General features: G+C 41.0%; 1 protein-coding gene across 5 annotated transcripts in view; it reads left to right on the plus strand.

Annotated features, from left to right (window-relative positions):
- Nucleotides 1-25,388, plus strand: part of GRAMD1C (GRAM domain containing 1C) — a 55,470-nt gene that overhangs the window by 14,786 nt on the left and 15,296 nt on the right. For 4 of the 5 annotated variants that reach the window (XM_075106434.1, XM_075106424.1, XM_075106451.1 and 1 more), the window contains 7 exons: nt 4,582-4,666; nt 8,482-8,585; nt 10,349-10,444; nt 11,697-11,777; nt 18,454-18,572; nt 19,718-19,838; nt 23,719-23,881. In XM_075106434.1, the coding sequence (XP_074962535.1) occupies nt 4,582-4,666; nt 8,482-8,585; nt 10,349-10,444; nt 11,697-11,777; nt 18,454-18,572; nt 19,718-19,838; nt 23,719-23,881 (769 nt within the window). Of the gene's footprint in view, nt 1-4,581; nt 4,667-8,481; nt 8,586-10,348; nt 10,445-11,696; nt 11,778-17,084; nt 17,283-18,453; nt 18,573-19,717; nt 19,839-23,718; nt 23,882-25,388 lie in introns of those variants that run through there. The other variant, XM_075106460.1, reaches the window with a different exon arrangement.

Genomic DNA, 25,388 nt, shown 5'->3' on the forward strand with positions numbered 1-25,388 from the left:
AGAGACCATCATCTCGGTGTGCCATGGGAGTTGTTCTTAGGCTTACAGATAAGTCTACCTGAATCTATTTTGGAGTATGTGAAACCTTAAGTTTGCCTGCCTTATACTGCTAAATGAAGCTCTTGTTTGGGGCTGTTAACTTAGCTCTCTCCTAGCCTAGTGGGGCTTTAGACTCACTGGAAGTGGAGTGTTGGTTTGTTTTGGTTTGGTTTTTTTAATGCCTTCCTTACCAGATAAGTTTCAAGAATACTTGTTGGGTTTGGTTTTTTTGTTGTATAAAATCAAACTCCTCGCTGACTGTATGTTGTTCTTCTGGAGGCTATTTTCTTTTTCTTTCTCCTGATGCTAAGCAAGGTTTGAGATGAACGTGAAGGGGAGGAAGACAATGCATTCTTCAGTAGAAATGCAACAGTTTTTGCCAGGATACTTAATGTTTGTTTTAATGTGTTAGGGTAGAATTATAAAGTACTTTCATCCTCATCTTAGTATCCAAATTTGTTTTCAACGATGTCTAGAAACTTCATATGAAAGTAGAAGTCAAGCTCCTCCATCTTTGGAGACTAGCACATCAGGTGGTCTTTTAAGTGGGAGGTAGAGATGGTGTGGATTTGCTTGCTTGTAGACAGAGGAGCAAAGCCATGTGTCCCATTAGCTGTATTTTGATGGTTTAGTGAGGTTTCTGAACATAAAAGGGGAGCAGGTCAGGCAGCTTGCTTATAGGCTTGTTTGATTCTGGGACCCCATGTATTTGGTGGTAGGTGATACCCAAGGCTGAAGCTCAGTGAGAGGCACACGTGCATCTCTAAAATGAGGTGACATCAGAGTTGTGTTACTCTAGTGGTGAGGTCAAGTTAGCTGTGTTCTCAGCTGTTTGTATTCACAGCTGCATGTCAGAATTCTAGAATGCAAATTGTCAGTTAATGTGGTTTTCGTGGTGCCTCAAGACAAGGGGAAAACACTAACAAAGCAAGTGCAAAATTACTGTCATTAGCAAATGATAAAAAAAGGTGTGCACCATTCCACTGAGGTTGATTGACTATTTGCATGCTTAGTTATATGTGCAATCAAATAATTTCCTAATGATTAGCATTTTTGCTGTACTCTTGGGAGAAAGTCTAGCTTAATTTTCTTCTGCAGTTTACTAAATGGCTCCAATTATTTACAGTGTCCACACTTTGAAGATGTAAGTGTGAAGGGAAGCTGTTATTTATATGATAGAAGTCTGTTAAAAAACTCAGCTTAGTCCTGTTTAACACTTTTTTTTTTTTCTGGAAGAACATGATTTTATATAGCTGGACTCTGGTCCATTTCTAAACAAAGTATGAGAATCGCTTGGGTTATGTGTCTTCAAGTAGTACCTGGTTCTTGTAGAACTCTCTTCTGTAAAACTTCCTGGATGAGGCTGAAGGAGTTTTTCTGCTTATGCTGTTTTACAGGTCTTTGGTGTATTTTGTGGCTTCAGATAAAGAATGCTAATACGTTGTTGTCTGGACTTAGTGATTAAATATAGCATACCCAAAAATGCCTAGGATTATATGCAGGCAAAGTGTTTGCTGTTGACTTACAGTTAAACTTAGAAGTGTGCAACTGTTAAAAATTAGTTGCTGTTTTCATCTCTTATATATCTTACTACAACCTAATTTATGCCTTTCTTTTAATATTTGATGGTAAGTTTTATAACCCAGAGGTGGCAACCTGTCTCAAATGCAGTCATGTCTTGGATATTATAATGGTGATTGAGAGATGCTGTATTCATATAAATGGGAATGTTTTGTTTTCCTCACTTTAAGGAAATTGATCATGCCAATAGTGTTAATATTGTCCCTGTTGTTTCCCAAGGCCATTGAGTGATCTCTTAATCACCAAGCCACATACTGAGCATGTAATAATTGGAGATCTAAGTGAGCTAGTTAGTTTTCATATGAAATAAGGAAAAGATAAGGTTAAACTTCAATGTGTTCACTTCCCCCCCCGCCCCGATTAGATGAAGATTCAGAGCTGGCTCTTCATAAATGTCATAAGAGCTTAGTAGAAATCTACAACTAATAAGAGGATGTCTTATAGCCTGTTTGTCACTTGTGACAAGGAACACTTTTAAATGCCAGCAAGGGTTTCTCAAGGAAGCTATAGCAGGTTTTATGCTCTAGAGAAATTCTATTTCTAAGTAAAACACAAGATATCTTGGGTTTGGATTCTTGGAGATGTTGAACTGGCTGATTCGGGCATTAAAATAAACACATCTGTGATACTGTAATGTTCCTATTCTACTCTTCCTGATTCCTTTCATTTTATAACCACAAAAGTGATTCAGTGTCGCTCTTATCTCTTATCTGTATTCAGCGTGTTTGAGAAAGTACTTCCCTCCTAAAAGCTTGGCTTCTTAAATCATGGCTCTGTAAATCAGGCTTGAAGATTGTGAACTTTCTTTTGCTCTCATGGCAGACCAGTTCTTTTTTCCCCCCCTTATTTTGTGTTAGCGCTGTCCTCGTAAGCTCAGACTTCAGTGAGTTGAGGTATGACTCTAAATTGTAGGGTCTCTGGAACTACAAGTGGCAACTTTACAGATCCACGTTAGGTTTTCATTCTTCTCTCTGTCTCTTTCCAGAGTAATCGCAAAGAACTCCGGGTCTTGAAAGTGGTGCAGTCATTGGATGCCTGTTTCAGATGATCAGTTAAAAGCATGCATTTCAGGGCACGATAAGGCTATGGTTTCTTGGCCTTGCCAATCTACTTTAGTAGATTTCATGCTCTAAGAATGATACTTTTGTAATATCAGAAATAACTGAAATATAACTGGAAGCATACAGCTTAGAGGGCATGTTGCCCTCTTAGTTGCACCTAAAGCTTTCATGGTTACTTTTCTCAGAAGGATAGGAATGGATGTATTTTCTGTCTCCTTCCCTCACTGCCTTTTTACATAGCAATGCTCAGAATATACGTACATGCTGTCCATGAACTTACCAGTGGTCAGACATAAAGACTTTCTTCTATTGGTTGTAACAGAAGATAACGTTAACGTGTTTCTTCAAAGCTAAACTGAGTCAGGGTGACGTTGCCCTCTCCTGTGTTACATGCACTTAAACGTGAGCTTGAAGTAGCACTTATGTGTTTTTGGAACCAAAGAGCTTGATTCTCAAGTATAGGTAGATGGCAGACCATTGTAGGTTGTGTGCGTGTAGGGTGGCGCTCAGGGAACTTTTCTGAACTGCAAGAAGCAGGAATATCTTCTGTGGAAAATAGCAAAATGTGACAATGTTGTTGAGGTGGGGGCACTGTTAGTACTAGTTTATTAAGACTCTCAAACTGAAGACAAGTCTATCTTTGTTCTGGGATTGTTTCGACAACCAGCACAGACATAATGAAAGGGTAATGACCAACGAACATACTCTTAGTGTGCTAAAACTGGGTGGCTTTTCAGTAAACATGCTGCAAGGTCATACAGTTAAAAGTATTCTTTGCTTCCTTTCTTCTTTCTTCCCTACCTTAAATGTAAATAGGCTCTGACCTTATGGTAGAGATAGGTTTAACGGCGAATGTCAAGTTTTGGAGTAATACAGGTGCTCAAGAAGAGAATAGCAGCCATGTGCTTAAGATCTTTAGAAAGGTTAAAAAGAAAAGTGTAAAAGAGGCCTTTATAGTATATCTTTATACCTGATTTTGGTAACACTTGAAAGTGACTTCTTCCTGTCTTAACTATAGTCCAGCTGAGTCATTGCCTTGTACAGTATTTGGTTAGGAAAGCCCCTAAAATAAGTGGCCAACATCTGTTAAGAAAAAAATATAGCCTTGTTATTACTGAAAATGAAAAACAGGGTATTTACAGCAGAACCATTTCTGGAGAACATGCTGAAGCTCTCCATTTGAATGGGAGCAGGGGCATTTGTTTATAAGAATAAGGAGTTAAAGTCCATCAAGATTAATATCCTTTGCTGTGAGTTTACTGCCCAGTTTGAATCTTAAATGAATGATAGACAATGATCTCTTTAAATATGGGGTAAAATGTAGAGCAGGGTAGGAAATCAAGAGGTGATGGTGGTGCTGCTATTTGTGTTCACTGGAGGAAACTTTGGTCTTTATTCCTGTAGGTCTAATCACAGCAACTGGCAAAAAAAAATCCACCGCATTGTAGCGTTCCCAAAATGGTACTCACATTAGAAATTGGTGTTCTAGGTTGTGCTTCTGTGTCCAGCTAGTGGCGTGTATGAGGGCTTGTTCTGTTCTGCCACCCCATGTGTTGTGGCCTCGATACCTCTTTAGTCTGTGCTAGAGGACTTAGCCCTGGAAAGGGCTCTTTTGCCCTTATGAGTGGAGTAGGTTGCCGTCATACAACTGTAATACCTTGTGATTGGCAACTGGCCTGAATTGGGGAACAGTTTGGCCCATCCTATCCTAAATACTGGAAGCATACTCTTACATAAGCAAGCATAAAGTTACAGAGATTATCACATTTAGATACCACCTATTCTTCATTGCTCTTTTGATGTTCATTTGTTCTTCAAGATAAAATTACACATCCAGTATAAAGACAGTTGATGGCTGAAAATAGATGTTTGCTTAACCTTTTACCATTCTTTGTTACAGCTCTCAAGTTCTACTTACAAATATAGGAGCGAGGAATTCAAGAGACAGTTTTCTCATCTGCCGGACTCAGAGAGACTCATAGTAGGTAAGATGTAATCACACCAAAAGTGCTTGTCTTCTGGCTGATAACTCCAGTTTGCAGCAGTGCCAAGGTGGTGTTTTTTTATGGCAAGTTGTAACTACAGCTGATATGTTCCTATTCTCCTGTCTCTGAACTTCAGGGAAAGTCAGGGCCATATTCTGCTCCTGTAGTGCCTGCATGGTGAAAAAAGATTCCTTTTGGGGGTTGAGAATTGAAGGAGAGGATGCAAAATCCTTCAGTTCATCTAGATACAGGATGGGAGCCTCTTAATGTCTCTTCCTGCTGCTCCTTTTTAGTGTTTTTTTAGACAAAATGCTTCCTGACAGCAGTGGAGATGTGATTGTCAGACAGCTATTAGCTGACAAGCTGCAAAGAAAGATCACTATGCCAGGTCAGGATGAACACTGAGCATGTGAACTCGGCTTACATGCGTTGGTGGGCCTGTGTGATGCAAGTGTGAGAACAACATAGGTAGAGTTAAATCCTGAGAGCATTGAATTTGTTTTAAGGTCTTTCCAGTGTGGACAACCAGCTTGGTACCTCTTGCTGTGTTATAATAATTTATTTTCTATCCTGTGAGCGTCTGAGTGGTGTCTCTTACTTTAAAGAGGCAACTAATTATGGCAGAGTCAGTTGCTGTAGATATTGAGGGAGGAGGGAATGATTCCACAGTTGTAATGGTTTGGTACTTGGATGCAAAGGTGAGGGATGTTGCTTCAGTGACCCTGCTAAGTAGGTAGATCATCCTTAGCAGAAGCTTTTCCCTTGCTCCCTGGAACTAAGCCTAGGCCCTTGCCCTAGGTACGTTGATTAATGTGACTTCTGAGATCAAGTGACACAATTGGTGCTTGTAATTTAAAAGACTTTTAAAAGAGACAAATGCCAGCTATGTGGTATGAGGACATAAAATTCAGTATTGAAGCATGTAATTCCCATCAGCCATCATAGGCCATAATTGGAAAACACAAACCAGTCTTCATTTTATCCTGACTTATAATGCTGTGCACTCGCATGGATTGCATTTGTCAACATCGTATACTGAGGGCAGATAAAAACGTCTTATGCCACAAGCTGGTCTGTGCCGTTGTACTACTGCTCAGGCTAGCAGGCTAGCACTGAGCATTAAGTATGTTATCTGTTGTGGTGCTGTGCAAACCTGTTCTGGGTTGGCTCATGCCTTGAGCGGAGGTTTTTCACAGCCCAGTGTAACCAGGTTAGCTTATCCTTATCCATAGGCTGATGACATGGGTGTAGGCATAGTAGTACAGCTCAGCTGGAAGAGCAGAGTTGATAAGTGCATGAGGTGGGAGGGGAGCGAAGCAAGTGGCAGAGAATATCAAAGTATGGTGCATAACTTCTTAGCACTGAAATGTTCCCTTTGAGCTCTGACTCCCTGTTTTGTTCCACTGCAAAATCCAAAGAAGGCAAGTGTATAACCCTGCCTCCTTTGCATGCAGTGATGTACCTTATTCCCTCTTTTATCACTTGCCTTTCAAGTAAGCCTGCCTGCACTGCCTCAGCGCTGTGTGACAAACGTACTGTTCAAGAATTGGGTGTTATTTTTATACAAAAGTGGCAGTGTAACTGTTTAAAGTTCAAGTCTCATCTTATGCAACCCTTAAAGTGAATATTGAGAGGCTGTCAGTATATGCTTGCAGCACGCTCAGTTCCTTCCAGGTTAATGGAAGAGAAATTAGAGCTTTCACTTGCAGAGAGTTAAATCCCTATGTCTTTTTCTATACTCAGAAGGAGGCAGTTGTCTGAAATGCCTTCTGCGTTTTTAAAATACTTGAGTTCGCTACAGAAGTAAAACAGAAGAAAAGGATGTTACTTCAAAGTGTTGGTTTGATGTTTCTCCTTACACAGGATTGATTTAGAAAGCCATGGAGCAAACTGAAGCACAGTTTCAATGAACAGACTGCCAAGGACTTGAAGAAAGATTTAATAATGGGTTAATCCCAACAGTGTAGCACCTGTTCCATCAGAAGCAAATTAATTATTTTATATACCTTTTTTTTACCCCATAAAAAGCAGTGCTCCTTTGGAAGGACTTTTTCCATCCTCCAAGCAAAGAGCTGCTCTTTTGCTTGATGCAAAGAAACTTATCACAGACTTTGCAGTGCTCAAAGAAGCAACTACTTGCTGCTTTGCAAAAGAACTGTAACTGCTCCTGTTCTGAACTTAGCTGTTAAAAAAAAGGCAACTATTCTACCGTAATGAGCACTGTACATAAAGATCATATGAAATGTGATTCTTTTCTTATAATGAAAGAGAAATATCTTAGACTTTTGACATAGGAGTTTAAAGGAGTGCCGCTAACTTTAATTTGTCTGAAAATGTTTACAAGCAGCATCTTAAGTTACTGGATCTGAAAACTTAGAAGAGGAAATGTTAATCTCCTCCATTTTGTTTTGATATTTGCTTTTGTTTAGATAGGTCATGGTGTTGCTCATGACTTCCTCAGTGCTCCAGTATTTATAGGTCTAAATCCCTCTCCCTCCCCTAAACATGGAAGTTGGATGCAAACTTCCTGGTAATGCTTTCCACTAGTCCTTAACCTCAAACTCCTGATGCCTTCCCTCTCCCTCCTTTCCCAGCATTTTGGCATCTGACTTATCTTTAAACATGCAGTTACAACTTACTGGTTTGTATTTCTTTAAGTTTATGTAATTCTCCTTACAGTTATGCCTCCAAGGGCTTGTATACATGCCTTAAGCTTGTTGCAAGAAACTTTATTTCCACTTGATTATTTGAGGGGAAAACCCAAGAGAATTTTAAAAATCATAATAAAAGCTTCTGTAGGTGCAGGCTTACCTTGAAGTTACGATGGTGAGAGACTCCTGAACCTCTTGGTACTTCAGTAAGAACTGTATTCATCTTCCTGTTGTACACAAAATCAAAATTCTGGTTTAGACAATACCAGATAAATGCTTTTCAAAGTAACTTCAGAGGTTTCAGTGTTTTGTTAAAATCATTAACATCCTGCATGAATAGGTACATTCTAGGTATTTTCTATACATAAGGTAGCCTTGTGTAGGTTGGAGCTTCCAAAAGGGGTCTGCCTGCCTTAACTTTCTAGCAGTAGTGCTTCTGAAAATTCCTCTTGTTTGAATCTTCAGGCTCTGAAATGATGAAAGTTCTCTCAAAGAGGTTTTTAAAAAGTGCAACCAAATCCTCTGCTTGTGTTCTTAATTAGCAGGTGTCTGATGGTGAGTAGTTGCATTCTAGATTAAATCTGTTTCTCAGTAGGGATGTTGCAGCCAGAGGCAGTATCAAAATAAAAACGACAGTCAGCTTCTGAAAATATCCTCTGCCTGAAGAACTGGATAGCTTCAGGCTGCTGTTTAATGTCTCACTCTAGATAGTTTTAGCTAGTGATAGGATCTGTTTAGTAGAAAACGATTATCTCACTATAACTATGAACTACCGTTATGTAGGAGTTGACAGTATAATCTGTTATACTATAAAATGTTTCTGTATTCTGTTGTTTAGGTGCTTTGAAGTTTGACTTATGAATACTTCTCCCATATATTCCTGATCTTGCCTGATACATCTTCTCTGAAAACATAGGATAATGTGCAGAGGGTCGATACGTGGAATGCTGTCTTCAGGCAGATGCTTCCATCAGCTCTGGCATTGGGGTGTTCCCAGAACAATGGTCTGGACACAACCCAGTACAAGTCTGCCATCACAGACTTTTGAAGAGTGAAAGGAATAGCGTTTTAATTGTACTGTAGTACCTTATCTCATTTTAAGTTAAGTTTGGGTCAACTGAGCTGCAATAAGTGAGTAAATTTGCTCTTGTTCTCTATGCATAGATTACGCCTGTGCACTCCAGAAGGATATCCTGCTGCAAGGACGCTTGTATCTCTCTGAAAACTGGCTTTGTTTCCACAGCAACATTTTCCGATGGGAGACCACAGTAAGATCTCTTAGCTCGTTTGAATCCCACCTCTTCTTTGTCCTGTACTATCAGGATGTGAGAGTCCCTCCAACAAATCTTATCCTGTCAATCTCATGCTAGTAACTGTGCTGAAAGAAACAGCCTGCATCCCTGAGTAGAAATGCAGATCTATTTCTCTGTAAAGTGGGAGTAGCAATGGAGACATCTGAATGCTGAAGTAAGACTGCTCAGTCAGTCATTCAGGATAGAAAGGAGTTCAGGACTAAAGTTGATTCTTTACATTTCTGGATGATTCTCTGCCTCTCCTTACCAAGAAGAGTTGCTCTATAAAGAGATGCAACATGTAACGTTCTCCTGTAAGACCAGGAGCATGATACAGTACATGGTGTTGCCCTGTTCAAGAACTCTCCAGTACTGAACCTTAACTTGGTTTAGTCTCACATGTAAATAACAGCATCTAAGAATAGCTGAAGAGAATCTATAAATGACCTCTGCAAGTTCTCATATTGTGGTATGTAGCTTCTGAACAGTGTGAGCAAAAGTAGATATTCATGACATGTTGGCCCTCTATTTCTGTCAAATTACGTTAATGAGTTGAAATTTCTCATTCAAGCGGTTGTTCTATCTGCTGTAGAAATAGCATGAGGCAGTGAATGAGAAAGGAAAGATAACCTAGTTAATAGCTGGTGGAGACGTGTCAAAATGTTCTGTGGCAGTGAGACTGCGCATACCTTAACATCTTAAGTTCTACTCTGTGTACTCTGAAGTACAAATAGCCCATGTACGTAAGCATTTCTGCAGCCCCTCTTTGTCTTGACTGAAAACCAAGCTTAATTTCATCAGATGGATTTGATGATGGAATGTTCCTTATCGTAGACTTGAGATCAAAAAAAAAAAAAATTCCCTTTGAGGTGACACCCTTGAATATATAAACTGTTCAAAGACTGATGTTCAGCCAAAGCAGCATACCTCCTGGTATCTTTTTCCTGCTTTGCTAGCAGAGTGATATCTTAAGCAATATCTTAAGGCAATCCCAGCTCATCACCTACAGCGGTAGAGCCAAGTTTTGGGATCTGCTTAGCAGTCTGTGTTGATGTAGACAGAATAAGTGGAGGACCTTCTGCACACACAGGGAGAAGCAAGATCCAGCTATATGTTCTTACTCTAAGCTGAACAGCAGCACAGCCATATCTTCAATGGAAAGGGGGTAGCCTGAGTGGAAATGGCTTGTTGCAGCCAATCGGACCATGCTCTTCTAAACAGAAACATTTCAAGTATTAATATGCAAGGCAAACACACACAGCAGGAAGATTTCTTTGAAGTGTCTGGACTGCAAATAAACCTCTGTGAAAATGGACTAGACTGCAAACTTCTGTGAGATGACATAGACAAGGTAGTCTGTTATCTGATCTATGTCCTGCCTTACGTATAGTGTACCAATTGGGATTGGCTTTCAGGTCTGTGGTTTGTATGTGTCTGAGATTGTGCCCTTGATCATCAAGTGTTGCTGGAGGAGTGGAAGGAAAGAAGAAAGAACTACTTGCTTCCCTAGTCCTAGCATGAAAGAAGAGGAAGTTACTCTTAAGTCATCTTAAGTCATCTTTGGAATGCTTGCAGTTAAGATAGGCAAGTAGAGATAGTAATTGTCTTTATGATCTCAACTGAACTGCATCCTGGGGTTTGGGGTTAGTTTGAGTTCCTCTGGCACGTTCTGTGACTTCGTAAATTTTTAGTCTTAACACTTATTTCTAATATGTCTCATGAAATCTGTTTCTGCTTAGATTTCTATTGCCTTGAAGGATATCACTTTCATGACAAAGGAGAAGACTGCTCGGCTCATTCCAAATGCCATACAGATAGCGACAAAAGGAGAGAAGGTGAAATCTGTATTGAAGTATATTTGGGTTTGTTTTTTTTAATGATAGTGTCTGGGGCAGAGCACTTGTTGTAGAATTAAATTTGTATTACTAGCTTCCCTGTCAAATCTTTAAATGCGATTAGAAGATGGACTTGGTGGTTTGATCCCTGTGTGCATTGGCTTGATAATTCATCTTTCATTTCATTGCAGAATCCCCTATTAGTGTGATGCAGTAACCAGAAAGTAAGAGAATTTTTGTCCCACTGGTTCTCGAAGGCTATTTGAAAACTAAAAGTTCAGGGCCTGAATTCAGAATGTGTATCCTTCAGTTTGATATTTTGTGATCTCACTGGATTTAGAGTGGCCCTGGAAGAAAACTGCTGAAAACAAAAGGACTGTGATATCATGGGTTTCAAGTCATGGAAAAACCTACCCATAGAATATGCAGCTTTATGTTCTGGGAAAAGTAGTTTTTTGGGTGTGTATTTGGAAATACTGCAAAACATTATGCAGAATGTTCTTATGTGCAACACACTTCATGATACTTCTGTAAATGCCTTGAAAATAGTAATTCTTGGCTGAATACAGGTAATAGCTTTCCAGGGTGAATCTGGAGCTGCTGTTTGTGAAGGGACTGCGATTCCTCATATTTGGCTGTTCCCTCTCTATTTATTAAATGCTATCTTTGATCATCAAGGAAGATAAACCTCTTTCACTGCTAAACAAACTTTCAGATGATCTCTAGAGGTCCCTCCCAATCCCTGGGATTCTGCAATCCTAGTGGGAAAGATTTTAATACTACAAGTGATGCATCTAATTTGATTTCCTATTTTAATTATTTTAATTTCACATCTTCTCATGTGAAAAGATCAGTAAAAGTAATATGTGGCAGAAGAATGGAAAGGGCTGTAGCCTGTTAGAAATAGGCATATGCATCTCTGACTTGTTCCACCTCCTGTTTGGAAGTGGGAGGAAGATGTAACTGTGTATTTAATTGAGGGGGAGCTCTTCCTTTATGCCAAAGGTACAAAAGATTGTGACTGGATGCCCGGAAGAGCAAGTGTCTTTATATATTATGTGGGTATTGGGGAACTAACTCTTGCTTATTAAAAGTGATAAAAAGTATGGACTGTGAGGAGTATGAGCCCAGGTTTGAGTGAGACGAGCATGCCATTGCTGAAAAACTTAGGATATTCAAGATACAAGAAAGCATTCTGGTTTTCTTGAAAATACCTACAAGTGAGCTCTTTGCACCTTTTTTTTCCCTGCAGTTTTTCTTCACGTCATTCAGTGCAAGAGACAGAAGCTACCTCAGTATCTTTCGTTTATGGCAGAATGTGTTGCTGGATAAGGTAAGCTTGTAAGTGCCAGTACCTGTGGCTAAGTAACAAAATAATCTTTTTCTAATGTAAGGACATGCAACTTTGGAGGATCAGAGACTTTGCTTAAGAAGTTAGCGTTTCCTTTCTTACACAGAATTCTAATCTGACGTTCCCTTCATCTCTTTGTACTTTAGATCCCAGATAAACTTTTCCTCCTTTCCTTCTCATGCTGCCATCTACTACCTTGCTGTTGATGGGGCATTTTGTCTTTGAAGATAGGTTGCATGCTTCTCTTCACTACCAACTCAAACAGATATTACTAAACTGGCATTCATATGCTTCACACTTTCTATGGCTAATTTGCGACCAAAAAGGCAAGACGCATTTTTTCTTTTTAGTGAAAGCTTTTTTTTCTTGTCAAGGAAAAAGCCAAAAGTCACCTTCTCAGATAAGTTAGCTGAACCTTTGCCAACCAACTCATTACAGCTCCCTTGACCTTGAATAAATGCAACAAAGCCAGGCTGTATGATATGGAAGTGTATTTTGGCAACCTCTGCTAGTTAGCTTGATTTATATTGCAATTTATGGACGCTTAAGCTAATCTTTCTAAAAATGTACTGACACTTTTGCAGAACATCACTGTAAGTAATGCAGTTTATGTAAACCAATTCCTTCCTGTTATGGCTCTTGTTGCTTAAATATTTCAAAACAGTTGCAATTGAACACTGAGATATCCATATATAACTCTGCATTACAATGGTCCCCAAAGGCTTAAAGCTGTTGTACTACTTATATATAGTACCCACACAAGTTTTTTTAGATGAATTTTAGGGTAGACTAGAGGCATTTTATCAAACAAAAGCTGAAAATGAAGTAAAGTGCCTTTTAAGACAAAACTAATGTCTTCTGCAAATATCCTTTATACAAACACTATTTGCCCATAACATCATAACCATCTTGTCTTCAATCCATCAGTAGCACTGTAAAAACCTGTACAGTGTCATCTTTTGACTGGAATGTACAACTGGAACTAATCTTGTTTTCTTTTGTTAGGCAAAGTTTGTCAGGAATGGTAACTGACTTAGTTCATAGAATCATAGAATGTCCTGAGTTGGAAGGGACCCACAAGGATCATCAAGTCCAACTCCTGTCCCTGCACAGGACAACCCCAAATTTACACCATATCTCTGAGGGTATTGTCCAAGTGCTTCTTGAATAGTGTCAGGCTTGGTACCGTGACTGCCTCCCTGGGGGGCCTGTTCCAGTGCTCCACCAGCCTCAGGGTGAAGAACCTTTTCCTAATATCCAACCTAAACCTCCCCTGGCACATCTTCCAGCCATTCCCTTGGGTCCTATCATCAGTAACTAGAGAGAAGAGATCAGCGTCTGCCCCTCCTCCTCCCCTTGTGAGGAAGCTGCAGACTGTGATGAGGTCTGCCTTCAGCCTCTTCTCTAGGCTGATCAAAGTTGATTGTTTTGTGGTGCTGGACAATGAATGTATGGGCGCTGGACCAGAAGCAACAAGCTCTGTGCCATTCAGTATTAGTTTTTTCCCATGTGTTTCTACTCCTTGCCACTGAAAGTGTCACATTAGGAACAATTTTTCTCTTCAGAGCAGCAACAAAAGGATAGATCTGAACATAGAAGGGCATGGACTTCATGCAAAATGAGATGAATTAAGCCAGCAGGTTGTAGGGACCAGTGCATCTGAGTACCTTGGGAATTCTCTTGTACTTTTTGTATCTAAACTTGTTATTAGCTTTTTTGCATCCTCACTGAAGTATGTTGAAAGAAAGAAGTCTGTTATGTGAATTTGTGCCTGGAGTTCTCAGTTATAAAATAGAACATTGCCATGAGGTGTATGCAGGGCTCTTAATGTGGTATGTTTGCAGCTACTTTTTGAAACAGGATGTCTGTTAGGTTAAGTTCCTGCTTCTGCAATGTAGCGGTGACTTCTGATTCTCAGACAGAAGGAGTTTGAATCAAATCTCGGCCTCCTTTATGATTCTTTACTTCTGAACCAAACTAGATCAAGCTATAGAGGGGGCACTGAGGAGGTGGAAGTAGAAATGGATGTTGCTAGAGATGGGTCCACTGACTCTGCTACAATGACAGCTCTCCGTTGGTTTGTTGCTAAAAGAAAGCCCTTGGTGCATCCAAGCAGTTTTACTGCTTTTTCCCCACCCTTGCCCATGGCAGGGACAGCATACATTTGAAAGACATCTCATATGTCTGAGGCTCTGGCATGGTATGCAGCGCCCTGAGTACGTGAAGCCTGGTGTTACTGGGCTCCTGTGGTCAAAGGGATCCTGTCAGAATTTAAGGCTTGTAACCAAAAAAACAAATCTCATTCTGGAACCAGTTTCAAAAGGAGTTGGTTTTAATGTTTCCTCTGCAAATAGCGAAGTATTTTAAAGACTATGGATACTTTAATTATCTGGAGTACATCTGCTAGACCTGGAGATGACATCCAAGTATAACTGTGAATGTGGCTTTCATAGTGCTGATTTGCGCCACCTGATGGTAGATACTCCCAAATTTTTAGGATATGGGTGCAGGGGATCGGAATTGCATTTGCTTCAAATCGTGTTTGTGCAGAGGTCACTTTCTGTCACTGGCTCTGGCATCTTCAATGCTTCCTGGGCATAACTTTGCGTTACAAGGTCTCACCTCTTCAGAGTTACTTATCTGCTTTACCTGATATACTTTAAGCTTTCACCCTCTTGCAGTAGGGTCAGTATGCCCTTTCCCAGATCTCCATCTTGTGGCCGTTCTGCCTTGTACTTCATAAGTATCGCGTGACCTAGACAGTTGAACAAGTAGTCTTCTGTAAAGTTTGCCTTTCTATTAGAAATTACTTGTTGCTTACCTTGCACTGTGTAAGAAACAGTAAATGGTTATATGCCGTTCCATGCCTAAGCTTACTTAGTCCATCAGGATGCTCTCCCGCAACTTTGTGTCACTGTTCTGATAGGACTGCTGGTCCCCTTAGCTGAGTAATTGCAACTCTAGCTCATAGCTGCTTCTTCAGATCTTGCCCAGAGTCCTATACTGTGCATTTAGCACCCTTTAACTTTGGCTCCTCTGGGAACTAGTGGGTGCCTTCCTCTTAAGATGGTCCTTTCTTAGTCTATTTTTTTTTAATGTAAATGTGAAGACTTTTTTCTTTCAAGGAAATCTTGACTTTTTTTCTATTCCTATTGCAAAATGTGCTCAGAGTGAGTCTCTTAGGCTTTTGCCTTGCCATTGTCTTTTAAATGCTCCTGGTCAAAGGGGAAGCATCATGGAAAATAGTCATTAATGTAGGTCTGGAAGAGATATGACACCAGTCTTGATAAAACAGATAGCTGCTTCCCCATCCACTGAGGCTTTCAATAATACATCAGTTTATAAAATCAGCCAACATTCCTGTTTTGCAACAGACTTTCCAGATTGATAAAACAAGTTTACTAATGGCTGCTACTGATAACAGAGCAATGCCATTTGTACTTTTTGTTTATTTTCCTGAAGTTTGTGGGTGTCAAATATCCTTCCAGTTTAAGGGAGAAGGAACAAATTAAAATCTAATTAGGCAGGTCATTCAAATCCTGAACAAACAGAGTGCTCCTTATTTCTAATGGAACAAGGTCTTAACTTAATCAGTCTCAATTCCCATGAGTCCTCTTCCTTAGAGTTGGATTTATTTTCCTGTTGTTCTTATACTTTGCTGGGTAGAGATTTGCACCTGTCTCCAGAGGTATTGTAGTAGGTAAGTCTAGAGGTGTGAGAACCCCAGCTCATCAGAAATTCTGTGCAGTTGTTGTGACAAACATCTACCAGGACAGCAGTTCTACTTTCCCTGGCAGCTTGTTAGGGAAGGTTGTGAAAAAGAAATGCTTGTTTGCACCTTTGTGCACAATGAGGGTTGTTTTAGAGATTAAAGAGGGCTTGGGTTGATTCTGACCTTTGTGTTTGGGCAGCTGGGGGGAGAGTTCTCTGTATTCCCTCGCAAACAAGCGATCATACAGAATTCCACGTCAGAGTTGCCTGGTGGGAGTGTGGGTTGTGGTGGGCAGTTGTCTCTGGAGTAAACCTGTACAGAGTGTCTTGTTCTTATTTCTGCATCTGTCCATAGTGTGTGAAAGTGGTTTTGCTTACGTCAGGGGTATTCTGCATTATTGCTTGTGCCATGCCACCACTTTGTCTAGTGTGAAACAGAGTGCTGATGTTTATGCTCCCGATTGAAAAGACAAAAAAGTACTTGCTGATTCTTGTAGCCTTTGTTTTTGTTTACAAAGAGAACTGAGGAAAAACGCAGCACAGACCATCACCTTGGGATGGCAAAGTAATTCATGTTTAGATTCAGCCTTTCAAGCTTCAGGGTTCCTCAAACCATCCTCTCAGATGCAGAAGTCTAACCCAGAAAATTTGTGCCCTTTGCCTTCAGAACTAATCCTTTCTGATACAATAAAGCAAGTCTGGTTTGATCTTGGGCTGTGACCATTAACAACTTGTTATATCTAGCTCAGCTAGGAATAGTTGAGCAGTGTGCAAGAATCCTGTTTTAGAAGCAGAAGTTGGTAACACTGACTTCACAAAACCAGCGGAAACAGCTTTATAGATTCCTGAAATGCGTAGCTTAGTTCCCCTGCTTCCCTCAAGCCATTGAGCCCTCTGTGCAAGGGCAGTCCAATTTGCCCACAGACTGGTGCCAAACATGCTAGTGAATTTAATTAGCAACATGAGCTATTTCCTAGCTATTTTCTTATGACTGGAAATAAAGGCACTGGCAATATCGGGCAGTAGAAGTGAAAGTGGCTTTGTTTCTGTCCTTTAATTTCTGGTTGAAAGGTGTGCTGTCTCAAGACACATGGTTTCAAAATATGACTGAGGTGAAATGCCTACTCTTGTTTTTAGCCATTTAATGAAAACAGCTGTAGGTAGTTGTTTGTGGTTGTGAGTTTACTGCTCCTAAGTACAGCATGCCTGGGGAAAGTGAGGCAGGTGTGTGTCGATGCTAACGCGTGCACTGCGTAGCTCTGCTGAGCAAACCCCCGTGGCAGAGGGAGGCTGGCATTAGCAGTTATGACCCTTGCTTTATATGTGCTTGTCCTGCGTTTTAATGTTTACTTTGTCCTCGTTAGGTTCAAGTACCTTGTAACTGATCTTTGCCAATAGGATGCTTGTGCCAGCCGCTTGCTGAAATGCCTGAAACCTTCTTGTGTCGGAAAACACCCGAGGGGCGAAACCCCAGTCGGAGAGAGCGAGTTGGGGACAGCCGCCTCCTGAGCTGGCCTGGGGTTGTCCTGACCCTCGCACGCTTTCCCCCTGTTTTGGGGGGGGTTCCCTTGCGATGCAAGGCGGGGGTGCCGCATGGAGGGCGAGGGTGCGGAGGGACGCCCGTGGGCCGCCGGGGAAGGCGGGCGGGCGGCGGGGGGGTGCGGCCCCGGGCGGGCCGGGCCGGGCCGTGCCGTGCCGGGCCCCGCCGCCCGGCAGGAAGTGGGAGCGCGGCGGCGGCGGCGCCCGGCGAGGCCGGGGCTGTCCCGCGAGCGCCAGGTTTGTCGCGGTGCGGGGGGACGGGGCTCGGGGGGCGGGTGGGCGGGGAGGGCGGCCCCGGAGCGGGGAGCGCCGAGGGTGTACATGGGTGCGCGTTTGCATTGCTGCTTGTGAGTCAGCTCGCTTATGTCTGTCTGGAGCTGCGGGTAGTGTAACACTCCACAGGTGGAGCAAGGAGGTGGAGGGGATCGTTTAAAAGAAAGCGCTTTAAATAATGCATGGGTATTTAGTGTGATCATTTCATGCAAATAGTAAGCAGTGCTTGTGTTACCACCTCATTAGCATAGCTCTGTTCCCTTGATCAATATGGATTGTGGCTGAGGCACGTTTTTTTTTTTTCTTCTTCCCCCTTTACAGCTGAAGTGGACTTTGAAACTAGCTGCTTACGTTGCTGGTATCAGTTTGTCATGCTGCTTTCACTTCCTGACTTTCCTGATGATCTGAGAAAACTTAAATGTATCCTCGTAGAGGATACATTAAATGTATTCCATGAGAATTCATGGAGCAGGGCAGAGAGGTTGTAGAGAAAGAGAGGAGTAGCTAGTGATGAGTGAAGGTAACTTCTATTACTGAACAAAAGCAACTATTTCACGTAAAGGGAGGGGGGGTGTCTAGTGCAGTTCCAAAGCAAGGACCCCTGTCCCACCTTGGCAAAGCGGGCAGTTGGCTGACCCAGACACCGCTGTCTGTAGTGACTGAAACGCTAGCCTGTCACCATTTGTAAAGCGCCCTGAGCATCCTGAGGAAACAGGCATGTATCTATTAAGCAGTTTGTCCAAGATCAAAGAGGGAGTCCCTGGCTGTCTACTAGTTACTGGTGTTCTACAGTATCGAGTGAAATTCAGGAGGGAGCTACGTTGAAGATATCTGTGAAAACACTGGTCTACATGAAGAAGCAAGTAGTGGCTACAAGTGTGTGTTTTCTTGAAATAACAATTTTTCTCATGTCTGATGTTATTGGTTGAACAGCGATGGGTTGGGAATATGGAGTAGGTGGGAGTACAGTTCCCCAAAATGCTGAAATCCAATCTTGAAATGTGATACCTAAACACTTTCAGTCCTTGTCAGAATTGAGGTTAAAGGCTGTGGCGTAACTCAAACTTCTTACTGTTTTACCTCCTATGCCTTACTATCCCATGCTGTAGTTCTTGACTAGTTTGCTTTCTTTCAGAGGCTGACCAAGCAGGAATTCTGGCAGCTGGTGCACCAGAGCTATGGCTCTGAGCTGGGCCTGAACAGCGAGGAGATGGAGAGCTTCCACTCATCATCTGAAGACAATGGGCAGCCTCGGTAAGGAGAGGCTATAAAGCTTATTGAAATACTCAGGGAGAAACAGTGTCTTTTTTAGAAATCCTTCCTCCAAAGTGATGCTGTAGCCTTACCAGGAAGGTTAAGTCTACACTAAAAGGATTCAAAGAACCAAGCTGCATAAACTGCGCATGCATAAAAACTTACTTGTATTCGTTGTCTAAAATATGAGGAGCACAGCTGAGGCCCCTTAAAGGAGGGAGATTGGAAGACACTGTTCTCCCTGGATCTGCTTGGGGATATCAGTAGGATAGCTTAAAGAGCAACATTTTCTCATGATGATATCTAATTAGGATCTGTATGCCCGTCAACAATATGGAAGGGCTGAATGGAATGGAGCTGTATATGATGTTCAGACATTTTTTCCTCTCTTCTGAGAGAATGAAATGCTTGTTTTGCTTTGTTCTTCTGATGTCTGAGGTCTTAGCTTATTTTTTTGTTGTCCTCAGCTTGAATTAGGAAAATGGAATAATCTATCTGTATGTGGATTTTTTAAACGATTGCCTTGATTTTTTTTTTGAACAAATATAGACTAACTTATGAAGTGCCAGTGTCAATGTAATAATGGGGCTTTAATTTTTGTATCTGTATGTAAATAAGTATGGCTCTACAAAATGGAACAAGGTCATTTTTGTCTCTTTTCAATCCTGTGTTATCTGAGTATGTTTGATAGGGGAAAAAAAGTCTTGCAAGCTTCAAAAGATGTGCTATCAAATACTTCCTGGGTGTTGGGGTTTTGTTTGTTTTTGTTTTTCTGTAAAAAATGCACTACTTTGCAACTCTGGAATAAAGGATGCAGGAAAAAAAAATTTCTCAAACTTAAAACATTTTCTTTCCAAATTTGTTCTAAGCTATCTATTTCCTCTTTTCCCACAGCACTCACTTTCTCTCTGATTCACCAGTGGTTGGTTTTATTAGCCTTACGTTCAGAAGCTGAACCTTCTGAGAGCTGGCTAGGATGAGGAAAATGGCTTGAGAGATTAATGAGCTGTATGTGGGAAGAATGACTTGGTAGTTTTTACTATTAGCTGAACAGCCATGGTTTGAATGTAAAAATCACACGTGAGAAGCTTCCTCAGATTTTTCAGCACTATCTCCAAAGGTATCTTCCTTTTTGCTTTGGACAGGTCCAGTATTTGTGATGATTCCGGAGAAAGGGATGAAAAACTACCTAAAATGATTGGTTTAGTTCGGGAACCCACGCTTCAAACAGAAGGAGAGTCACTCAATAGCCACGCGTTGCTGGGAGTAAGTGCTGACAGAGCCTTTCTTACTATTTGTAAATGATAAGCACGTATGCTTAGCTTGTATATCTGTAAGCATGTATCTGTAATGCATGGGGATAGTAATTTCTAAAGAAGGCTGTGAGAATTCATGGTAGTCCAGAAGGCTTTCACATCAGAAATTTAAGATTAATATCTTCAGGTTTCAGGAATGCCTTTAATTTGGAAATGAACGAACTTCTATATAAGAGAATATTGTTGGTGTGAGTTTCAGCAATGTCCTAGCACTGACTCGCTGCATAACCTGGCTAGAATGCCAAGGCTATGCCTTGGTCTTCCCAGCTGCAAAACCAAAATTAACCATGTCTTATTCACCTTCCTAGGGACCACGTGCATTTTTATGCACGTACCTTTATGAAAGTAATGCCTTTGTTCGCTTCCAGTGCTTTCTTGTTTGTGCTATTTGTTGTTAAAATATATTTCCTCTTATACCTCTCTCTCCTATACATGAGGATTATTAGACAGTAGTTATGCTGTGTTATCCTTGCTTTCAAAGGTCAGTTAATCTGCTGCTGTGAATATATGAAACCTTTTTTTATTTGGATTTGTGGAAATGTTTCAGAAGAAAGGAGGAAAAAAACACACTTGATATAATAAAGATGAGTTTTCCCTTAATGCCTTGGGTTAATACAACTGAATGAGCATGGGTTCCTCACTTATGATGTTGTATGAATTCATAAATCTATTTGGCTGGTTGGGAAGGCAAGCGTGTTATTAGTGGCATCTGAGGTGTGCACTGTGTCTAACACAGTTGCTGGGACTCCTGCGTGTAGTTGTACTCCTGAAAGGTTACAGACGTTTTCTCTTGATTGATACTCCAAGGGAAAGATTCTGGAAAAGCAGATAAAGCACTGAAGTGTTTCTAATAAAGTTTGCTAGGGTTGGGTACCTAATTGCTGTTTCTGCTTTGGAGAATTTTGGGGGAGAGAAGGAAAGAGTCACTTGTAATAGTTTTTACTACTATATAAATGTTCTGACTTTTGTCACTTGCTAAAACTGATCTGGAGGTTAAGCAGGCTTTAAATAGTTTTGCCAAAATCCAAGCTAAGGGCTGTAGACTCAAACCCAGTAAACAATACTGGTATTTGCTTGTCAGATATTAAAAGCTTCGTTAATCAAGATGATGGGTATCCCTCATGGAAATCCTAGCAGTATAAAACAAGATTTTTATTTTTTTTTTTTTTGGAGAGCTCTAAGGGAGGCCTGTGGATGCTGCTGGAATTTGGGTTCTTTAGGATAACTAAAAAGCTACCCAGGTAGCCTTGGTTTGGACTTGTAAGTCTTATTTGCACAAGAACAAGCCATTTAAAAATAATTGCTCTGCCTGGAAAAGTGTTTTGTTTACCTACTGGGTGCCACACCCAGAGGTGTCTCTTGCAGGTGCTAAATCTGACTGGGCATGTTAGTAGGCAGTAATGCCTAGGGATTTGGTTTGTGTGCAAGGAAAAACGCTAGAATTCACCCTTGAATAAACTGCTTTTAAAAAGTCCTTTAATTACAGTGTAGAAGTGCAGTCTTGATAAATGTGTAACTAAACTATGTAGCTTACTGTTCAGTGTAACTAAAACATATAATGATTGCGTTCAGCTATGTGTGTCGCTTGGCTCTTTTCAAAAACGTTGACACACTTTCTACAACCCTAGGATTACAGCGTATGTTGTAGAAGCATGGGGGCAATAGGAGGAGGCAGTAATGCTTAGAATGTATTTATCAAAAACCATGGTGCTGATGACACAAAACACATTTAATTACCTTCTGAAGACTGGACAGAAACAGGCATAACCCCTTCTGTCCTGCTCTGATATGCAAAGTAAGTCCCAAAGCTCTCTTCAGGGGGAGATCTGAAATGATGGAGGTATTGGCTGTAGTGCTTGGCCTGTCTTGGAAAAATACTGTTGATAGCTGTCTGTAGTTGATTAAAGAAAGTCCGTGTGTTAACAGCAGTCATGGCACATGTTCACAATGTGGGAATCACCTTATTGCCTGTCTGAATCAACCAACACCTTCCTTCCACCCCTTGTAGGGAGATCTTAGTCTTCCAGTCCTGGAGCCTGCTGTTCACAGGTTAAACTGAAAAACCTTGGCATGGAGTTTAACGGTACTGGGCTAACTCAGGATATAAATATACATAAGGAAGAAATTATGCATCTTTTGTTCCAGCTGACAGATCTTAAAATCTTTATTCTTTAGGGGAAAAAAAAAATAAAAGAAACAAGAAAACTGTGTTTCAGTCGATGAGTTATTCCAAAAGCCTCAACATGAATTTCCTCCTCTCTGATGTTATAAAAGGCTTTTTTTTGTAGGAGCTGTTGCTCTAGCCTTCTGACTTAAGCCTGACTTTCCTGCTCCGCATATGGCATAGTGGGGCTGCTGTTGTGCTGGTGGTGGTAGCTCCAGCCGTTCACCAAATCCCAATCTTCATAAAAATGCTATGAGAGTTCCTTGAATTTGTGCTGGATCTGTGTCAGTTTTTAGACTGTTAAACTGCAGCTAGCTCCTTTCTGCCTTCCATATGTATTGGTAGAATATTTTTGATATTGAGATCTTGGTTCTGTCCTAGTTCCTCTTGTGTGATTGAGTATAATCTCAGGCATGGTAGCTCCTATTCAGTAGGAGCATTTGTTAATTAATCTGCTTTTCTGATGCAGTCTGTCTTTTTTTTTTTTTTTTGACCTTGAGGAATTATTTTTGCCTGCTTATACTGCAGTCATTCATGCCTGTCACTGTGTTTCAGCCACCCACCTTCTACTAATGGCCCTTAGTTACACAAAATAGTAGATGGTCTTTATTTTGAAAAAAGCCAAGTAGTACAGGAAGTACATTATGACTATTCAAGCAGTGGATGCTCTTGCTTTTTTGAGTCAGTGCTGAATAATCTTTAGGGATAATGGTATTACAGATTAATTGGAACGACTCAGTTGAGGAGGCCTGATCTTATTTAGTATGGTCCATGTACTACTGTATATGGGGGGCCTGTACTACTATTGATCCCAGCTATTCCACTGGAGGTGATGGGAGCATTGAGGAAGGGTTTAGAATGAAAACTATGATTCATAGCTAGTAACCAAGCTTTTTCAGTGGCATTTTGAGATGTACAAACCTTGGGCATACGGTTTCACTAGAAATTACTTCTTGAAGTGTACAGGGGCACATAAGCTTAGCCACCAGTTGTTATAATTCAGGGTTAAGAGCTGCATCATTGATTCAGTGACTGATGTTTTGGGGGCTGTCCTGCTTATATATTGGAGATGGCAAATGATACTCCATTGCTTTGTTGCCAAGAAGTAATGTTTTATAAGTAGGGTGGCTCTAGACGGTGTTTTAAACCCCGTTTTTGTCAAAGGGTAATGGAGCCCTACAAAATAAAAACACCTTTCAAATATATAACTGGGATGATCTAATCCTGCTGAAAAAGGACCCCCTTGCTAAACTGGTGGGGGGGGAAAAACTAACCTCATCGATAAAAAGTAAATAATCTGTGTTAATGAATTTATAAATGCTAGCGTTGGTGCAGGGAAGGGGACCAAACCATGCAGGTGGGTGCAAGGGGCCCGGATGGGGAGTAAACTGTCCCTTTTAAGGCAGCTGTAGGTAGGACAGTACAGATAAGTAAGTCTGTCCCTTGTTACAGGGTAAAGTGAAAGTTTGAAATAAAGGGGGAGGTTGGTTGGGGTAGGGGAACAAGGTAGAAATTACTGCCTGACAGTGTGGTAATTGAGTAGGTAGAACTTGTGGCTTCCTTGTATATGGGCTTCCTTTTTATGGCTTTCTTCTTTGAAAGTAACTTTCTCTCCCTTTTAAATCATCTGTGATTACTGATTGCAATTTTTTCTTGGTTGTTTCAGGTGGAGGAGTCCCCAAGTGAGAAGCAAATAAAGAAAAGCCCTCTTCTATCTTCAGAAAGAAAACCTGTTAAGCTAGTCAGGAGCAGGTCTTTAGAAAAGTCCTTAGACCTGAATGAGAATGAAAATCTTCCAGACAAGAGCAGTGCCTCAGATAGTGAAGAAGGTAAATCTCTTTAACAGTTGAGATCTGTAAGACAACCCGACTCTGGTGTTCCATCTCACTTGTGGAGCAAGTTAAAGAACTTTCTGATCGTATGAAACTTGTTTGCTCATTTGTTTCCCAGAATTACAGCAAAAACATCTTTGAGTCTTACTCAGTTTCTGTGGAGGAAAAAGTTCCTGTTGAGGTGTTTAGAATGAAGGCAAATTGTGATTTTGCTTTTTCTTCTTTGGGTGGGTAAAGAGTTGCTAACAGCTTAAACAAAAAACTCCCACAACTTTCTTGACAATGTGGTGGTGGTGATTCACCTTCCATGCTTTCACAGGTATTTCAAATATTTTTCTTTCCTTTGTTTTTACTTCTTGATAAATGAGGGGAAACATTTCAGACTGTCCTCCAGTTTCTGAAAGATTCCCTCACTCTCCCCACCACCGCTTCTTTACACTTCCACTTTCTTAAGGCATATAGGTTCAATGCTATTGATTGGAGTTAACTGGGGAACTCACTGAAAGTCCAGGGAAGACAACTTCTCAGCTTTCAGGAGTATATTTTGCATATTCTGAATCTGGTCTGAAGATGAAAAACCTTAACATGTATCTTGGAGCAGCTTATACTTTGTGTGCCAACAGAGTTAGTTATCTTAACGGATCCTAATATACCGTCCTCATAACTCATACCTCATTACCTACTTACTACAAGATGAGAAGAAACTAGGATACCACAGTAGTGTAGACATTGTAACTTGGCTGTTATGCACTTCCTTTCCCCTTCTTACCGTAGAAGAGAAAAGTGTAGCTGTATGTCTTGTAGTGGTTTTGGTACGTGTGGTTTTTGTATGTCTGGGGAGATAGGCCAGATCGTGGCTTCCACCCGGGTTGTATGACAGTGAGGCTTGTGCTGAGGTCTGTGGGTGCTTGTTCTGTGGACTCACAGTAGCCCCAGAGAAGTTCTTGCTCTATAACGTGAGCTTTTCACTTACCGTGGGGAAGTTTTCTGTGCTAAAGGGCAGTAATTGTTCAGACAGCTCACTGAAGTTGTGGTGGATGTTCTGTTAAATATCCCAATCTTGGACTCTGTAAGTGCCTTTAAAACGAGGTGTGCACAACCTGGATTGGCTCCAGAGTTGTATGGTGGTGTGCAAATGAAGGATAGAAAAGCTCAACAGTAGCAGTGTGCTCAGTAGCAGCTGAATATTTCTTTCAAATGCAAAGAGGTAACATACTTTCATCACATCTTGGTGGGAATAGAACAGTTGTTGAGGCCAGTTCTTAATCTGGCTGAAAAACTTTGTGTCTCATGGTTTCAAACACAGTTGGCAAATGAAGCTGCTTGCAGGTGTCATTATGTTGGGATCGCTGAGGTGTCCAGGAAAGCTTTCAAAGTCATGGATTGAATTGACTGCCTGCAAGTTGATTGTTGCCTGAGGATATACTTTATATTCAAGTAACTTTTTTTTTTGGCTTACCCACACTACTCCTATGTTTGCTTGAGTTCAGATTCAGCTCCATGC

The sequence above is a fragment of the Phalacrocorax aristotelis genome, chromosome 1, assembly GCF_949628215.1.
Source record: "Phalacrocorax aristotelis chromosome 1, bGulAri2.1, whole genome shotgun sequence".
NCBI lineage: Eukaryota > Metazoa > Chordata > Aves > Suliformes > Phalacrocoracidae > Phalacrocorax > Phalacrocorax aristotelis.